Raw genomic sequence first — 20,421 nt, 5'->3', positions numbered from 1 at the left:
TTAGAAAATTGGCAGCTATGAATCTTGACAATACATGGACAAATCCTTTCTTCTCGTCTCAGGAAAGTTTTTTTTTTCTTTACATGAGATCTGATTTTCAGGGAAAAAACTGGAAAGATTGAAAAATAGCTTTTAGAAAGACTGTTCAGAGTCATTCAGTAAATTTTCTTTCAAAGTATATCCTTTGAGCTTTGGTGAATTTATTACTGACCCAATATTCTATAATCCTAATATTACTTTCTTTCATTCCCACTGGTTTGACAAAGGTGTAAGTCAAATCATGGCTTTTCTTAATAAACAGGAGATTACCTACCCTTAGCTGATTTTAGATTAAGGGTAGGCATTGAGACTTCCTTTTCACTGTACTTTGAAGTTATATAAGCTATCAAGAAATATTTTATTTTGAAATCTTTATCTTATTCAAAAGTTGAAAACATTTCAAACTTGGATTTCAAAAGGGTTCTCAAGTTTTTGTCCAAAGAAACTACACCAAATTCGTAAAACAAATGGAATAAACATTTTGATAAAACTCAAGACAGCTACCAGATATATTTGAAGCCTTTTTTTAACAACTAGAGACACAAGGTTCAATTCGGGTTTTCCTCCCAGGTCAAGCTGACACGCCTGTGATATAACTAAAATGCTGTTCAAAGCGGCGTTAAAGCACTCTCATATACTCACTCCTTCATGTTTTTACACCCGAGGATATATTTCTACAATAGAATTCTGTTAAAACTTCACCTGGGCCACCTAGGCCCTACAGTAACGAACAGGGGGCGCCCACTTCCCTCAACGACGTGAAGATCCGAGTTAGAATAGGTCTTCAGCAACCCATGCTTGTCGTAAAAGGCGACTATGCTTGCAGCGTTAGAAATTGGCACTAGCCCTGTAGTCCTTGCCAAACTGGCCAATAGTTAAGGTATCATGAGGACTAGTAGGATTTCTAGCATGACAGTGAAGATGTGTAGGTTGCATATACCCTACGCTAGACATAGTCTTAGGTTTGTTATAAACTGAGTTTGTTATAAACTATACCTCTCAGGGGATTTCATAATGTTTGATTTTCAGTTGATATTATATCCCCAAAATGGCGCTTAGTCAGCACTTAAAGCATACTTCTGCATGGTTTTATTTCTTTAAATATAATTTGATTTAAAACTTTTAAAAAACAGAGAGTAATTCGCATAACACACAACAGCTGATGAGTATCTAAGACAAATATCTTATCTTTGAATATCAATATATCTGCTTCTTTTCGGCATAAATGTACAACATTTCCAGCATGTCGAGGTTGTGTGGTTGGAAAGATTAATTCATTTAATACCCCAGACTTCTACGGTTCTTTCATTCACATATAAAACAAACTTGGTACATCTTGTTTGCCCCTGACTTTATATCTGTAATTCATGTCATTATCAACATATTTTATTACCACACGATCAGGAAAACTAATCCTCGGTAAAGGTTATCAGGGACGTTGCGAGTCTACTACTCTCACGGGAATATGAAATCACGTTTACTGTGAGACGTCCAGGATTCGGATATTCGTCGATATTATGTGTTGTCCTCAACTGAAGCCGGGATGCTTTCATCGCTATTTCCTCCGCCGGTTGACGGACTACTTTGAGCAATAATTGGAATTTCAAGTTCCTGAAAAACAAGGTTCTTGTCAGTATCAATCAAGGTAATAGATTATTGGACATGTACCGTTGTGTTTGTTTGGTTGTTGTTTAACGCCACATTCAGCAACATTCCAGCTACATGACGGCGGTCTGTAAATAATCGAGTCTGGACCAGAGGTGAGGTGAGGTGAAATTGGGTTTAACGTCGCGTCCAAGATTATTGCACTTATATAGCGACGTGCATGCACGTGTGTGTCTGTGGCTGCTTGTACTAGTCCGGACTGATGCCGATTTATAGTGCTAGCTCACTGAGATACCATGGCGCAGTTTAACATGAATACCCCACTCAGACACAGTATACTGACTCCGAGCCGACCAGTCCTTGTTTTAGCCCCTTAATGTCGAGCGCCAGACATGGTAACAACAAGTACCATCTTTTAACGTCTTTGGGTATGACGCGGCCGGGGATCGAACCCCGGACCTCCCGCTCTGCGGGCGGACGCTCTACCACAAGACCACGGAGGCGGCTCTGGACCAGACAATCCAGTGACTTACATCATGGGCATCGATCCACGCAACTGGGATACGATGACATGCATGATCAACCAAGTCAATGATGTTGAATTGACGTTATATAGTGTTTTATAGTAATGTGTTAAAGTGATATTGCATTGTGACGTTGTCGTGTGTTGTATTGACGCTGTATAGTGATGTGTTAAAGTCATATTGTATTGAGATGTTGTAGTGATAATGTATTCAAGTTGTATACTGATAATGTATTCAAGTTGTATAGTGATAATGTATTCAAGTTGTACAGTGATAATGTATTCAAGTTGTACAGTGATAATGTATTCAAGTTGTATAGTGATAATGTATTCAAGTTGTATAGTGATAATGTATTCAAGTTGTACAGTGATAATGTATTCAAGTTGTATAGTGATAATGTATTCAAGTTGTATAGTGATAATGTATTCAAGTTGTACAGTGATAATGTATTCAAGTTGTATAGTGATAATGTATTCAAGTTGTATAGTGATAATGTATTCAAGTTGTACAGTGATAATGTATTCAAGTTGTACACTGATAATGTATTCAAGTTGTACAGTGATAATGTATTCAAGTTGTACAGTGATAATGTATTCAAGTTGTATAGTGATAATGTATTCAAGTTGTACAGTGATAATGTATTCAAGTTGTATAGTGATAATGTATTCAAGTTGTATAGTGATAATGTATTCAAGTTGTATAGTGATAATGTATTCAAGTTGTATAGTGATAATGTATTCAAGTTGTACAGTGATAATGTATTCAAGTTGTACACTGATAATGTATTCAAGTTGTACACTGATAATGTATTCAAGTTGTACACTGATAATGTATTCAAGTTGTATAGTGATAATGTATTCAAGTTGTATAGTGATAATGTATTCAAGTTGTATAGTGATAATGTATTCAAGTTGTACAGTGATAATGTATTCAAGTTGTACAGTGATAATGTATTCAAGTTGTACAGTGATAATGTATTCAAGTTGTATTGTGATGTTGTACAGTGAGGTCGTAAATGACCTTATAATCACCTCCATTGCACCGACTGATTGTTTAGAGCGAGAAGCCTGGCCACACAGCGCATCAGAACTTGGTTCCCGAGAGCTGAGTCCCTTGGGTTCAAATCTTTGGGAACCTAAGCTTGATCTACTTCCATGTAACAGAGCACGTGACGACCCGTCAAGCTGTGTGTGACTGAAGGACTGAAACGGTTGTTGTGCAACCATCTTTGTAAGGGAGGTAACTGCTGCAGCCGGACCATTCTCCTGAATAACACATGTAACAACTTTCAGCAATATTCCCGCAATATCACAAAATGTTCAGAACTGGAAAATAATTTCATGAAGACTCAATCTATCACAACAAAACTTAGGGTAGAATTGTTGAAAGGCAACGCAATGGCCTCAGTGGTGTAGTGGATAGAGTTTCTGCAGAAGGAAGGTGGGTAGTTCGATCCCGGCCGCATCATATCAAAATACGTTAAAAGATGATACTTGCTGCTTTCTACCTGAGGATAAAACAAGAACTGGTTGCCTGGAAATCAGCATACTGTATCTGAGTGGGGTACTCATGTAAAACTGCGGCTATGTATCTCAGTGGGCTGGAACTAAAAAAAACGGCATTAGTCTTGACTTGTACACACACGCACACGCACACGCACACGCACACGCACACACACTAACACACACACACACTAACACTTACATACACACACACACACACACTAACACTAACACTAACACACACTAACTAACTAACGAACTAACACACACACACACGGCGCTATGTAAAAGAAGTCAAATTTATTTATCACAAGAGAGGTGAGCTGCTGGATCTCTAAAAGTATGGTTAGGACAAGTTTAAAACCGCACACTGGGGCTACGTCTCTGTGACATGAAGTCACAATATATTCTGCTGATGAATATATACTGCTGGGTATGAAAACGTAGACAACATAGATGGCATTCAAGAGCATCAGCCGTCTCCACAAGTGTACAAGACAGGAACTGGTCAACATGCATCCTAGGCTAGACACGAAGTCGAGGGTTTCATGAATGTCCACCAGGCTCAACTGACATGATGCCGGTGAAAAAAAGCACACAAAAAACTGGAGCAAGTTCATGAACTTAAAGCGCTCAACGGTGATTTGTAGATGAAGCACTAAGTTCGGCAATGTAGCCTCTTGTGTTGCAAATACCACAATTCTGTTTTAGACTATGAATGGACGACGGAAATACAATGGACATTTTTCCCCACATCTCACACTCAGCTATACTTGTCATCTGATCCAATTGCACATGCGGAATGGTATCACAGCCTTAGAAATTCGACTTTCAAGACTTAGTCCTGAGGTCTTATTTCACTAGTCCTCGGAGTATGTGTCTAGTCCTGCGTGAACGAGACACAACTGTTTCCTATGTTTATATTTGCTTCAGTTTTATTCAGTTCTGTTTTGCAGCAAACTTGAAGCATTGACAACTGTACAGAATTTATAGACCTTAAATGCTATTAGTCAATGAGGACTATCATTGGATTTTTACTTGTCCTTAGCATAATTTACTCGTCTCGGGCTAGCGGACTAGCGTGAATTTCGAAGGCTGTGATCATGTTACCAACATGCAGATAATAGGACAATGGTGACGTATCGATGCGATTCGACAATGAGGAAGGTGAAAAAAATATTCACACATGACAAGTCTCCATAGCAATTATATTAACGATAAATTCCTGGCATGTTATGTTGGCATCGCTACCTCTATCTATAATTGCATCTTAGTTCGATGTATCTATTGTATGAAGGGAGATTCGGATGATAAAGTTCAAAGAAACAGAATTTCATTAATATTCTTAAATGACTCAAATTTGTAATATTGATTTTTGTTGATTGGGGTGATACACAACGAACAAACCTAGTAGAAACTTCATAATATATTAAGGGTGTTTTCTTCTGCAAACATTTTTATTGAATACATATCTGTTCCTTGTCAGTGAGTTCAGTCAAAGTCCCTGTACTTGATCATTAACATTGATCTGTAAAATATGACGTAGTTTACCGAATACAATTGTATTGAATTTACGCGAACTGGATGTGTGTGGTGACGCTTGATCTGATCCTAATGTCCCGAATCCGCCTACCTCGTAGTTGATAAAAAGCAAAATGTTTTACATTTAATGTAGCGTGACAAACGGGTGGTGGTTCTGTGCATCCTGACATGATCGTGAAGAACTCATGGTTAAAAATGTATTGCTTGTGTTATGTACAACGAGTTTAGCAAGTATTTTTATTCATTAATGTACATTGATATAAACTGTACTGAGGCATTATAACTCGTGTATACAGTACAGCATGCCTGTATCTACCCGCAACATGGGCACCTGATCACCGGGGTCTACCTGTGAGGCTGGCTCATCAAGAATTGACGCTGTGACCGGCAGTTTTATCTCAGACAGTTTTAAGGGCACGGATGGCCCAGAGTTGCGTCCCTTGAGCGCGCCAGAAAACTTCGAATCCCTGTCCGTCCCGATTATGTTTCTAGGATGTCAGCACTATACCCATGCTCGAGGGTTTCCCCAAATGGATAAACATCTGATACCAGTATCACTCTTGGCTTCCTCCCTAATTAAGCTGACACGCCGTGATATAATTGGAATACGGTTCAAAGGTGTAAACGAACTCACGATCATATGTTTCTGGTGTGCCAAAGGGACGCAACTCCGCACAACGAATTGCAGCGCCTTCGTCGACTGGGCTACCCATGCCCCCAAATTTACGAGAAGTACAGGCAAATGTACGGAAGCCTTTTAGGGCCATTTGTTTTTATTGTTTTTTTCGATAGTATCTGGAAATTTCAAGATACTAAGTTGAAATTTCAAGATAAGATACAGAAGTTGAAATTTCAAGATAGTATCTTGAAATTTCAACTTAGTATCTTGAAATTTCAACTTAGTATCTTGAAATTTCAAGATAGTATCGAAAGAAAATAAAAAAACAAATGGCCCTAAAAGGCTTCCGTACAAATGTGATCTACACGTGATATATTATAGTCTCGCGTTCAATCATGTGACACAGATCGACTATCTATGTATTACATTACGATATAGAGTCGACTGATGTTTACCGTATTTAATTCAATAAAATGGGCGAGAGGTGCACCCACATGTTATATAACACAGTAGTATGGCTTTTCGACGTGCTGAAACATACCTGCACTTGAATTTCCCCTTTGGGTTCGACCTTGGACTGCTTGACAAATAGACGTCCTGTCACCTGAGGATTGCCGTTTACGCGAGATGCCTCTTCAGCCTTCTCACGCTTGTACAACTGCAGCTTTTTGAGAAAATTACTGCAAAAAGAGTTAAACAACTCAAGCTGATGTTACTCGTTGATGTAGCCACGGTTACTGCATCCCCTCAAAACAAAACTTACGTACGGATTTTGGACAACGGCGACCACAAGGGTTTGTTTTTCGATGTGGAATCCTTATTCACTGTCACTTTCGACGAATAAACGTGTAGGTATTTGAAGGTAAGTTATTGTGAAAGAGATTGGTATGGATATATTGAAAATATTTTAGGATCTGTAACCAGTAGGAGATTGAGACGTGCGCTGCAAATTCTACAGATCACATTGACAGACTTTTCTAACCGGTCGATCCGTGCGGACCCCAGCAGTGACACATAAAAACTTGATATTACACGACGAACGGATGAGGAGGTGAGGTGAAATGGGGTTTAACGTCGCGTCCAAGATTATTGCACTTATATAGCGACGTGCATGTACGTGTGTGTGTTTGTGTGGCTGCTTGTACTAGTCCGGACTGATGCCGATTTATAGTGCTAGCTCACTGAGATACCATGCCGCAGTTTAACATGAATACCCCACTCAGACACAGTATACTGACTCAGAGCCGACCAGTCCTTGTTTTAGCCCCTTAATGCCGAGCGCCAGACATGGTAACAACAAGTACCATCTTTTAACGTCTTTTGGTATGACGCGGCCGGGGATCGAACCCCGGACCTTCCGCTCTCCGGGCGGACGCTCTACCACTAGACCACGGAGGCGGTCAACGGATGAGGAGATACGCTGACCACAAATACTCGTTCATGGTGTCTGTACTGACCCCTGTTCCACAAAATCAGCAATTTTCCAGATTTATAGAGGCGTCTGTAAATAATCGACTCTGGGCCAGACAATCCAGTGATTGACATCGTAAGCATCGATCCAGACAGTTTGGATATGATGACATGCATCAACCAAGCCAGTGAGCCTGACCACCTGATCCCGTTAGCCGCCTCTTACGACAAACATGGGTTGCTGAAGACCAATTTTTACCCAGATCTTCTTTATGTGAACGGTACTCTTATCCATACAAAACGATCCGTGTATTAAGGTCAATGAACACCGCAATATTCCAGATATACGAGCCTCACGATGTAAATGATGGCGTCGGGACCAGACAATCCAGTGACTGATGTAATGAGAAATCACACGCCCGCAACCAAGTCCCCGAGCCTGACCACCCTTTCCATCAAGTCCCCCTTTGGACCAGCACAGGGTCCCGGGGACCAATTCTAACTCGGAGACCACATCGTTCCCAATTCAGTTACCCCTTACCACCAACAATGGGATGCTTGGGACATATTCTACCCTGTGTCAGGCGTCTGGAACACTGCCAGTAAACTGGGAAATATCCGTTGGTTTGTGACAGTTCATATTTAAAAACTCTCAAATACCTGATGAATTGATTTATTATTTATTTTTAATATGTCTTATGTAATTAACTTGATTGAATGGCGTTTTACGCCGTAATATTCAAGACAAGGGGCTATCAACCAGGTCACACAGTTTGACAACCAGGCAAGGGAATACACACTTTCAACCAGGTCACACAGTTTGACCACCAGGCAGAGGAATACACACTATCAACCAGGTCACACAGTTTGACCACCAGGCAAGGGAATACACACTATCAGCCAGGTCACACAGTTTGACCACCAGGCAAGGGAATACACACTATCAACCAGGTCACACAGTTTAACCACCAGGCAAGGGAATACACACTATCAACCAGGTCACACAGTCTGACCACCAGGGTCCTGTCCTATTCCACAAAGCTATGCGATTAAGTATGGGAGTTAAGATCGTCATAGGGTGCCGTCGCTTTGTGGAACGGGAGCGTGATGTTGAGCACGGAGCGGCCGGGTAGCCTAGAGGTTAAAGTTTCACGAAGAAGACCCGGGTTTGATTCTCATATGGGTACAACGTGTAAAGCCATTTTCTGGTGTCCAACGCTGTGATATGCGGGAATATTACTAAAAGCGGCGCAAAACTATACTCACCCACTACTAGAGCACAGGGTGGGGTAAATGACAATATAGGTTTCGTGTATAGTGTATCGCGATATTACGGCGACATGGAGTAGGATATGGGTGAACTACTCACTGCCAGCTCCAGATCCGGGTCTGTAGTTGGGGGTCAACGTAACCCATAGGACGGGTCTTGAGCATGGTGCGTCGGTCTGAGTCCAACTGGAAACCAAGGTAAGTTTATTCTTATACTCTGTAATAACGAAGACATTCTGGGTGAATGAATGGGAAATATGTTCACGGCTGAGTCATCAATATTCCAGCTATATCAAGGCGCCTTGTAAATAACAGAATATGTACCAGTGGTCGATATTATGAGCAAGGGTCCACGTCGTCGGAGCACAAAAACAGGAAATCAACAAAGCCACAGAGAGACCATCCCTTCCATTTAGTCGCCTCTTAAGGCAAGAACGGATGGCTTTCCAGCCGGGACTCCCACGGTGACAGTGGTTTACTAACCTACCTTGCAGATGAGACCGACGAGGGTGCCAAGGACGGTGGCGCCGATGATGCTGCTGAAGATGACGAAATTGACCATTCTTGGTTCTGCCTCTTCTCGACTTACATTCTGATGCCGCGGATACAAGATTGATTGATTTTAACATTCCTTGAATGATTAATGAAAATAAATCACTTTTAATTCAAATTGAATTCAAAACGTCAACAACAGAGCACATTCGATTATCTGCCAAACAGATTCCATCGGACGTAAAGGCAAAATAGTGATGATTATTTTTTTTAATGGCTCACTGAAAATCAGTGACGACACCAGGTGTTCTTCTCTTCCGGTGCTGCCCTCCAGCAATACATCTGCCAAAGGACGGCGGCCTGTATACAATCGAGTGTGGCTCAGACAATCAGAAAATCAGTATCATGAGCAATGATCCACTTCGTTGTGGTACAACGCGACGCTACCAACCAAGTCGGGGAGCATGGGTGGCCCAGTCGTCTAAGGTGCCGCAATTCGCTGTGCAGAGTTGCGCCCCTTGGCAACGCCAGAAACCTATGATTGTGGGTTCGAATCCCGGTTTACCCAGATTGTTTCTTGGTTTGTCAGCACCATACCGGTGCTCGTGGGTTTCACAAGTGGTAAACGTCTAGGACCTGCATCACTTCGGGCTTTCCTCCCACATTAAGCTGACACGCCGTGATATAACTGGAAAACTGTTGAAAGCGGCGTTAAAACCCAACTCACTCACCCACTCACTCACCAAGCCAGGCTAAGCAATCCACTCAAGTAAGCGCCAGTGAGTAAGGAAGTGTGAACACTCCCTATAAAACTGTATGTCATAGTATAGGACAACATCGGGTATCATCTTCTATATTTAGTAAATTCCTATCATCGTATACTATAACATTGACCAGACCCTTGATGTTGAAACTTTGATAGAAAATTTCAGCTGAATACAAAATGTCTTTCAGTGAACTTTCCCCTAGATCTGAGGACATCCCATTACGGGTCACGTCAGAACAACATTTCATCGACCAATCCGAGCGTTGCTTAACAGATCAGAACATTGACAGTCGAAATGTGTTTTCTCATCATGTAACCTCGAAATTGTTAATAGGGGTTGTCCGAACAATTACGACCTGTATTACTGATTCCATCAAAAGCATCTTCGCAAAGCAGATAGGGGACTGGTCATTTATTAGGGGTTGGAGGGTCAGAGGTTTTGAAGCACAATGCAGCACTAATTGTACTGTGAAAAGTGACCCTTCCCTAATGCTTGTCATATGTTCGGATTACACACCTGTACATGTTTTTTCCTGACCCTCCCCGAAAAGACAAAATGCACTCATTATAAAATGTCTATTTTACATGACCCTTCCAAAATATTATGTGTATTATGTAATATGTTTTATGACCCTTCCCTTGAGACTGTCATATTTTTTATGACCCTCACCTGGTTCCCTCTGAATCCCCCTCCCCATAGTTGGAAACAATTACAAGAATCAGTCCATAACATACAGTGGTACTTACCTGAAAGACGTACTTGTTTATCTCTGTAAGGAAGCATAAATACTCAAATATATTGTGGTTTAGGAGGCGCTCTCCTACTCATTGTATCGATAATATACTGTCATCCCTCTATCAAGGTCCGGGAGGTAAGGTAATGTTTATGAGCTCTGCACATAAAAACCAATTGCTAATGATTATTCCCCATTACATTTAAATACAAAGTTTACTCGGCTAAACGGTCCATTCTGGCCACAGAAGAAACGAGGAGAGCTTGTCTCCAATATGAGCCGGGCCTAAAGGTAAACTAACTATAATATTGAGGACATTTTGTGTTTGAAAAGAAACACTCTAAAACGGTGCAAACACCCGCCCTGACCTTTAACCTTTCATTTGGGAACTATGAGTATGATGTATACTATCTGTTTGCATCATCAGTCTATTAGCATATAAAAACATCATCTTACTTTATCGAAAGGAATTAATTTACTGAATAAAAATTACTGAAGAAAATGACTACCTACCAATTATTGAGGTGGCATTGGTACGTTTCGGAGCATCATTTCTATCAGGACTTCGCTCCTCTTTCAAAGCTTTACTGTCCATTCTCCATTCTGTGTTACGTATAATTCTAATAAGCCTGACCAGATAGAAGTGACGAGTACCGGAGTCAACAATTCTGGTTAAAATGTTCCTCAGTTTGATATAATGACGGTCAAATCTTCGACGCCATCCGGTTGATCCTATGTTGAACACTGCCCCCACTACGTGGAAGTAACTGCCGCTGTTCCTGACAAGCTGTGCCCTGTTATACTGACCAGTGTCTGAAAACAAAGGTAACATTCACATCTCCTCCTACCACTATGTGTTGCTGCACATTTAGTGGCTTAATTTATTTGTAATATATATTCACCAAGATGTGCATTTCATTCATGGAAAAGAAAGATGGTATGAATATTACCGATGGTCGTTACATTCCATACCACAGTCCCTTGGTTAAGTACATATGTTTCACAACTTCTGGTATTATTAAGGTTGGTTGGTTGGCTGGTTGTTTAACGCCACATTCAGCAATATTCCTGCTATATGACGGCTCCACCACTCCACCACTCCTGACAAATAAATTCATAACTCATATCGAACATTAGTTGAATTCTCTGAGTGCATGAGTTTTACACAGAATACTCACAGCAGCCTTTGATAACTTTTGAGGAGCATTTCGTAGAATCAAACAAGATAATCTTTGATTGTAGCAGTTTCTTTGACAATTTCAGGAATTCACAAGAACAGGCGATTTTGTTGTATGTCAAATCCCTGGAATAGAAAACCTTTTATCTAAAATGCAAATTACAAAAAAACACGGAATTTGTTTCCTGAAGCTATGCCTAAATGTTGGAACTAAAATGTGCCAATGCGTTAGTCCAGTGGATCAAACAATTATTTACATTGTCACCCTTTAACTGATTGACACAATAAAAAGGCAGGGGCGGTGGTCTAGGCTTGTGGTTAAAGCCCTTGCTGGTAACCCCCGACGGCCAGGATTCTATTCCCTACACCAGTACAACGATTTCCCAAACTGGCTTTTGGAGGATGGGTCCCAAGTGTCCCGTGCTTGTATGCGCCTTGTATGCGCATCTTCCCTGGGCAAGGGCGTTAACTGACTATAAATTTCCAGTTTCCACCCTTGCCGAACAAGACTGGGATTTCCAGGCTCGATGGTAGCGCCACCAATGGCTATTACGAGTTATGTCCCCTCTATGTTCCTCCCATTGACCAATCAGATTCCCTCTCCTATCACTTTCATTTACTTCAAACAATATGATGGCCCCCAGTACAGAGCTCTGCTCAATAATCAAGATCTATATTGTAATAAAACGGGTCTTACCCCGCGAAGTGCATAAAATCACGTGAGCACCTTGATTAAAAACCTGAAAGAATTTGCCAAATATCCGTCGATGCCCAGTTGGCGGTATACATGCTTTGCAAATCCTGCAGTCTACCGAAATCACTTGAAATCCATGTTGTTTAGGAACCGAATGTCTTGTTCAGATGACTGAAGGGGGTCAGGACTTGGTTGATTGTTAGTGTGTTCTGATGGCCTGTATCCTTGCTCAAGCCTTCAGTGACTGGTTTGCCTGGTCCAGACTTATTATCTATATGGAGACATGAGATACCTGGCCTATTGCTGACTGTGACCTTTACCAACAATTACTCTAGTCACTTCACTGTTACAAATGCTCCTGACCCATGGGGGGCGGTCGGGTAGCCTAGTGGTTGAAGCGTTCGCTCGTCACGCCGAAGACCCGGGTTCGATTCCCGACATGGGTACAATGTGTGAAGCCCATTTCTGGTGTCCCCCGCCGTGATATTGCTGGAATATTGCTAAAAGCGGCGTAAAACCATACTCACTCACTCCTGACCCATGGAGACTCTGGTTAGTATTGTTCCCAGCAACATATGCTGGTTGTACAGGCCATAAAACTGCATGGGCAGGCTTAGTGACTTGGTTGATTGGTGTCATCATACGTTCAAAGCGTGGATCAGTGCTCACAATATAAATCCCTGGATTGTCTGGTCCAGACTTTATACACAGGTCGCCCTCATATTGCATTGTGGATATACGTACACAACTGCTGTTAATGGCAGATCCTCCACACAGGACCCTACAACTTGAAGATCCCGGGTGGTCAGTCGGCGACAGGACAGCACCTGGACGTCTGTTATGCAGGACCGGGGACAGGGCGTGGCTGACTGGACATCACGTGACACCATCAACACCAGGGTGACGCGGAGGGCGACGACAGCAACAGCATTCATCAGCTACGTTCATGTCATTATCTTAACAGGAATGAATAGTTAAAGAATTGATCAATGGACCTATCAGTGTTAGAAATTGGCACTAGTCCTGTAGTCCTTGTCAAACTGCTCAACTGTTAAGGTATCATAAGGACTAGTAGAGATTTGCCATTTTTAAGGGGTTTGTTTTATTAATGTTATCATTATAAAGACTAGTGGACTAAAAATGATAGTTTCTATCGCTGACTGTTAAAAACACAAATGGTAGTTTTTACCAACATTTATATTATGAGATCAGGTCTCCACTTTAAAACTGGTGCTGATAGGGTACCCGGTTACTCTCGATCGCTTCACAAAATGTACCCTCGGGACAAAACGATATAGCTTATCGAGCTGTTCCCAGATTTAGTTTGTTTTTATGGCATACTGATAAACTTTAATAAATGAAATATTTCAACGAAATGCAGGGCAATACAAAAAAAGAACGGTGAACAATCTGATGACCTACTCACTTGGCCTCGTTTTCGATATATAACGTTATACCCAGGGTATATTTCGAAGGTAAAACGATCGTGAGTGGCCATATCAGTGCTGCGATACTAGTACACTATCAGCCCCCAAAACTAAGATTTGTTTACCAGCGAAAGGAAACTTTGACGTTGACCAGATAACTTGGTACATGCCCACGTGGGAGGGTGTCGAATTAGTTCTTGTATAACAATTGAAAAGTATGTCACTGTCATATTCCTAACGCTGGTATGTTACATACCGCTGAACGCTCACAAAACGTCTCCACTTCTAAACCGCCATTTTACGCTCCTTGACCTAAGGGCACATAACTCTGGACTAGAAGAACAGACTGGGTTACTGTCTAATGTAACATTAAACTGGAGCTCATTTGCGCAATAAGCTCAAGAAGCATTCGTAAAATACCATCAAATTTCAAGCAAATAACTATTCCTTTTCGAAGGCGTCCCAATCCTTGTGATCGTACATTACAGAGTTACTCCGTATTTTATATTTCGAGATTATTTGAGTGCATCTGTATACGTATCACGGACACGTTATCGAACTTTGAACATTGGCGGTGTTGTGTAAAAGCATATCTGGGTATATTATTTAATCAAAGGATATAATTTCACAGTGGTTGGTCTCTTGACCTCTGAATAAAAACGTAATCAATCCACAAATGCAAACAATATTGAGTTCCTCACGAAATGTACTCGATGGTAACATAATAATGTGGAAAACACTGGTCGGGTGGATTGCGCACCGTTAGTGTGCCACCACAAACTTAAAAAAACATTATGCGTCGTAAATGTGAATAATTAGTACATATGTATAATAAATGGTGATGCACGTTTGCAAACATCTGCATGTGAATGAAGTCAGCTTCCACATGCTGTATAAATGTCTGAAATGTTAATGGCAAATGCCTCACAAAAATGCCTTACGGATACTCAAATTCATGGAGTGAATGTTGTTTATCGCCGCGGTCAGCAATATTCCATCTCTACCGACCCATAAAGATTCCGGGGTAGAATAGGTCTTCAGCAACCCATGCTTGCCGTAAAAGGTGACTATGCTAGTCGTAAAAGGCGACTAACGGGATCGGGTGGTCAGGCTCGCTGACTTGGTTGATGCATGTCATCAATCCCAATTGCGTGGATTGATGCTCATGATGTCAATCACTGGATTGTCTGGTCCAGACTCGATTATTTACAGACCGCCGTCATATAGCTGGAATATTGCTGAATGCGGCGTTAAACAACAAACCAACCAACCAACCATCCATCTCTACCGGGTCGAACTGTAAACAATGTAGTCTGCATCAGGCCACTCAGTGGCTGACAGCTTTCAAGAGCAACAATAACTCACCATTAGCCAAGTCGTTGAACTATTCAATCCTCTCAGATGGGTTGCTACAAGGTCATAGGATTCAATCTCATTAAAATCAGATCTTAGTTCTCGCTGCCGCTTTGTTTAGCGGCAGTGAGAACTAAGATCTGATTTTAATGAGATTGACATAGGACTCTATGGACACTGAGGACGTATCTTCCTGTACATACAAGCAGAACAGGACCACCCATTGTCTCAGCACGCCAACGTTTTCAATCATGGACACACTTGTACATATAAATTAGTGTGTCTGTATTTGTATTGGCTGAATTTGAAACAGCGTTAGCGGGTATCAGTCTGATGGAACTGGGTGATATGTAGCCAGTGGAAGTATAATATCAATCCTTCAACAAGGGATCACTTGAAGCAGAGTCTCAGAAATAACGTATCATCACGTATATCCAAGGTCAAGCTACTGCTTTCTAAGATGCCTAAATCTCAAGGCTTGTATCTCTTAGCTGAAAGGGTCGGTTGAGTTCGAATCTCAGATTCAACCCAATTATGATGCATGTTCCGTCAGCCGATACCGTGTTCCAATGATTTCAAAAAACATATTTTATCATGAAGAAAAGGTACTCTAAATTTTATGGTAAATGGAGAACTTGGAAGACTCCATCTATTAAACTTGGTTAAACTAAGAATAATATGTTTGGGAGCAAAAGTAAACTCAGGGAAATCATCTAAATTACCTTTCCTTGTATGCAAGTGAATGTTTAATGTTGTTTTAACCTATATTTATATGTACATATAAACGTTGGTGAAATGATACCTATAATACCGCTGATAGCGACCTGGGTGTAATTAAAATTCAGTTCAGTTCAGTCAGTCAGTCAGAACTAAGATCTGATTTTAAAGAGATTGGGTAAAATGGGGTTAAATAACGTCGAGTTCAAGATTATTTCATTTCTTTCACAATTGCAACGTGCATGCACGTGTGTGTTTGTCTGCTGGCACAAGTGTTTACTAGTTTTACAGTGTTTGCCCACTGAGATACTACGAAGCAGTTTAACCCCATTCAGACACTGTATAGTTCTTGTTTCATCCGACACCACCGGGCAAGGTCAGGGCGACCTTACTTATTTTTGTGTTTTTGTGTGAAAGATTGATCATATTTGCAACAAGGCTTCAGGCGCTCGGGATATATCCGGTAGGTCTGTTTGTGTGACATAAAATTTCATCGCATGATCCCAGTAGTCGTACATGAACCAAGAGAGAAGCACACACGAGACGTTTCTATAAACGTCGCTGAAAGCGCAGTTTAATTGTCAAATATTGGTATTGATCGTGAAAGCCTTGAATAGGTAATCTGAAATAAGGAATCTAAGTAGTCCGACTGATTAGCTTAATTTTCTATCAAGCGAGCAATAATTTAGACAAAACACTGCCAAAATAGTCAATAGGTTTTATAGCAGATTCCTGACATTTGCTGGAACACAACTGAGTGTGGCTTTAAGCAACAAACAAGTGAAAACTAAAAGTACTCACGGAAATGAAAAAAAACTGTTTTTGCGATCTCAGATTTTAAATAAATGCAGTTAATATACAAAATCTGTAAATATTCAAACAACTCAATTAGTAGTAATTGGGCCTTGTCACAAATACAGCGTATCAAAGGTTTTTATTTCTTTTAACACGTAAAAGTGTGTAAAAATATGAATAAAACAGACTATCGTGAAACTGTGCATAACCAGGTGTTAGTAGATCAAGGTGAATGTCCATGACCTATATGACACCTTGACGACAGGTGAAAACAGGTGCTTGAAACCCACGTGCATGTGATTTGTCAGTGGTTAGTGATTTGTGAGTGGCATTGTGGGATAGTGAATCATCGTCAAAATATCAGAACGTAAAAGTAACATATTCCCTTCTCAAACAACAACTTACATGTCATTATTATTATGTACATAAACATAGCTGTTATTTTTATTGTTGTTTTGATAACTTTTTTTTTTCAAGGCTAACTTGCACAATGCCTATAGCCTGTTTCTGCCATGTCAATTTGGACTTAGTTTTATTTTTGAATGTTGAAAGTACCTACAAATTACCTCCTGTAAAGTACATTTTGTATTGAGCACTCAGTTAAAACTAGCAAATCAAGACTAGTACTTTTCCAGTTGTTTTGTTATTTCGTATTTACATCTACATAATGCTTTGTGTCGATTATTAAATCCAGCAAAACAGTTTTTTTTTCATTTCAATGAGTACTTTAGTAATCTGGCTCAGTGACTGATTGTAGGTCATGGGTGATTGTTCATGTTTTCATTCACTGGTTTGGCTGGTCTAGAGTGAGTGAGTATGCCACTTTTAGCAATATTCCAGCAATATCATGGTGGGGTACACCAGCAATGGGCTTCATACATTCTACCCATGTGGGGAATCGAACCAGGGTCTTTGGTGGAATGACTGAACGCTTCAACCACTAGGCTGCACCACTGTCCTGGCTGGTCTAGTCTCAGTCTTATAAAGGCCACCATGAAATAGCTTGTGTTCAACTACGCTCACAAGGAGATTTATTGACAAAGCCTTGAAAACATGTCCTTCAACATACTGAGCTTTCAGTCAGAGGTTTCAAATCAAAATTACCTGCATCTGATAAAAACAGAATGCTTATCTCCATATTTATTCATTTTGTTTTCAAATAATACATTATCAGCAACCACAGGACCATGTAACTAATTATAACAATAAAAAATTAAAAAGTCGCAAAAATAAGCATAGAAGAGGCCCTTGATCTTTTTGGCGACTTTTTTAAATTTTAATTGTTATAATTAGTTACATGGTCCTGTGTAAGCAACACATACAAAGAATAATCAGAGAAAGCATGACAAAGAATTGAATGCAACATCAATAAATTTATTTTCATAATATACATAAAATACTTCATAGTCTAATATACAGTGATGAAGAACAACAGACAACAACCATGAACAACAACTGCAGGAATACATAACAAACACATACAGCATCAACACCACCATCAGCAACCTATCAGTGTCCATCTTCCCGAGGCAAGGGTGTTAACTGACTACAACAGTCCAGTTTCCACCCTTGCCAAACAACGCTGGAATTTCGTGGCTCGATCGTAGTGCCATCAGTGGCCATTACGAGTTATGTCCCTTCTATGTCCCTTCTATTGACCAATCAGATTCCATCTCACATATCACTTTCATTTGCTTCAAACAATATGACGGCCCCTAGTCAAGACGATCTGATCGATAATCAAGATCTATATTGTAATAGAACGGGCCTTACCTAGCGAAGTGCATCAAATCATTTGAGCACCAAAACATGAAAAGATTTGGAAAATATCTGTTGACGCCCATTTGACGGTAAACATGTTTTGCACATCCTGCAGTCAATCATTATCTGCATGTTGAAATCCATGTTGATAACGAACAGGATATCTTGTTCTTTTGACGATTTCACTCGGACGATGTATAGACAGGTTAGTACCCCAAAATGTAACTTTGGAATTCTAGCCTAGTTCGGCAAGGGTGGAAACTAGACTTTTACAGTCAGTTAACTCCCTTGCCTCGGGAAGATGATCAGCGCCCCACAGTCCACAAAGCCCATATCTCAGTGTTGAGAAGCGTGATTTATTTTATAATTAGTCATGATAATATGTATAGAAAATTAGTACACGTTCCATAAATCTTCATTAATCCTATTTATATTAAAAGTAATAAGAATATGTATACACATTAGACCTTTTAAACTGATTTGATACCTCTCAATGTTCGTGATGAATAGAGGTATCAAATCATAGGAAAAGATCTGAGTTAAATTGTAAGAATTTAATACTGTCAGTATACTGTCTACTTGTTCTGATTTAGGATCTTGTGGCTGAAGGGTCAATATACAGTACTGTCTACCTCTTATGCAGCAATGTTATTTTTAAAAAAAGAAGAAACAAATGTTACTCATGCACTCTCCATCATCAATACATAACTTGTTACAGTATTAGGGGCGGTCGGGTAGCCTAGTGGTTAAACGGTTCGCTCGTCACACCGAAGACCTGGCCACCTAGCAAATTCCAGCTACATGACGGCGGTCTGTAAATAATCGAGTCTGGACCAGCCAATCCAGTGATCGATATCATGAGCATAGATCTATACAATTTGAATATGACATGCATCACCACCTGATCCCGTTAGTTGCCTCTTACGACAAGCATAGTCGCCTAGTATGCACATGAATGACAAGATAGTGACTTGCTGATTCCAGTTATACTACAGCTCAATTTGAGTGAGTGAGTTTGGTTTTATGCTGCTTTTAGCAATATTCCAGCAATATCACGGCGGGGGACACCAGAAATGGGCTTCACACATTGTACCCATGTTGGGAATCGAACCCGGGTCTTCGGCGTGGCGCGTGAACGCTTTAACCACTAGGCTACCCGACCGCCCCCAGCTCAATTTGAAAATTCATTGAAGTATTTCACTGTAATCATGGTAATAGAAGGACAAAAACAAATCAATTAATAATGGCATGATTTAGATAGTTTGAGAAGATATTAAAACTAGTCTACCTCTTAGTTACCGATGTGTCTCTCGTACTTAAACATACCATACAGTAACTCAAGTTTTGTCGGAGAATTTAGGCAGAGGCTTCCATATATGACATGCCTCTGATGTTGGGAGGAGACACGATTTGTCAGGGGACATACTGACTGCACGAAGGCAAAGCATGAAGAACAGCCATTACGTAGCTACACTGTACGGTACTACCTACACCTGCATTGACTTCAATGAAACTCACAAATCACATATGACCGATTGGTCCAAATCACCTCAATTATCCAGTGTATCATATCGCCAGTATATGATGATAAATAAAGAAGAGAGGGAAAAAAATATATCATGTTATATACTCTGGACCTATTCTCAACCACAGCCTCATTTTGGAAGTTACGTCACCAGTTCCATTTCTCTTGATGAAGAGTTTCAAATCAACAACCAATAAAAATATTTCTAATAACGCAAGTTCGGCATAGATCTACATTAAAAGTTTAGTCTCATGTAAGCATGTTAAGCGAGCCCTTGATATGTATAAACAAATCAAAATAAAAAAATTAAAAAACTCTTGGCAAGAAAACATGTTTCCCTGACTATTTGCACATGACAGAGGGAAGCTCTTATTCCACAAGGTGTTCTGGAGTATTTGAGCTTGCCGGCAAAGTTGACCAAAGAACCGAGTAATTTGACCGTCATGTCATTAATAACAAAGCTGTGGTGG

The 20,421-nt window shown here is 40.5% G+C and overlaps 1 protein-coding gene across 2 annotated transcripts; it reads right to left on the bottom strand.

Moving 5' to 3' along the window:
• Nucleotides 1-1,373: 1,373 nt before the first annotated feature.
• Nucleotides 1,374-14,130, bottom strand: LOC124131061. Of its 2 annotated transcripts, none has more exons than XM_046494143.2 (10): nt 14,057-14,130; nt 13,118-13,329; nt 11,681-11,805; nt 11,016-11,315; nt 10,516-10,538; nt 8,998-9,102; nt 8,611-8,696; nt 6,373-6,511; nt 3,200-3,433; nt 1,374-1,650 (listed from the first exon to the last, which is right to left on the bottom strand). In XM_046494143.2, the coding sequence occupies exons 2-10, from the start codon at nt 13,306-13,308 to the stop codon at nt 1,555-1,557; spliced, it is 1,299 nt and encodes a 432-aa protein (XP_046350099.2). In that variant the 5' UTR covers nt 13,309-13,329; nt 14,057-14,130; the 3' UTR covers nt 1,374-1,554. The 2 variants fall into 2 exon arrangements, with proteins under 2 accessions (XP_046350099.2, XP_046350100.2); XM_046494144.2 differs by lacking the exon at nt 14,057-14,130 and adding an exon at nt 13,926-14,050.
• Between the last annotated feature and the right edge of the window lie 6,291 nt (nt 14,131-20,421).

The sequence above is a fragment of the Haliotis rufescens genome, unplaced genomic scaffold (assembly GCF_023055435.1).
Source record: "Haliotis rufescens isolate VD_foot unplaced genomic scaffold, xgHalRufe1.0.p SCAF_10, whole genome shotgun sequence".
NCBI classification, from domain to species: domain Eukaryota; kingdom Metazoa; phylum Mollusca; class Gastropoda; order Lepetellida; family Haliotidae; genus Haliotis; species Haliotis rufescens.
Note: the sequence above shows the minus strand (reverse complement) of the source record. Positions and strands in the feature narration are given on the sequence as shown.

Excerpts from the sequence above, each read along its gene's own strand:
- LOC124131061 (XM_046494143.2), bottom strand. The coding sequence starts at position 13,308 with ATGAATGCTGTTGCTGTCGTCGCCCTCCGCGTCACCCTGGTGTTGATG. Across the intron at positions 11,316-11,680 it reads AAAAGTTATCAAAGGCTGCT|ACACTGGTCAGTATAACAGG; the intron begins GTGAGTATTCTG and ends CTTTGTTTTCAG. Across the intron at positions 10,539-11,015 it reads CAATGCCACCTCAATAATTG|AGATAAACAAGTACGTCTTT; the intron begins GTAGGTAGTCAT and ends GCTTCCTTACAG.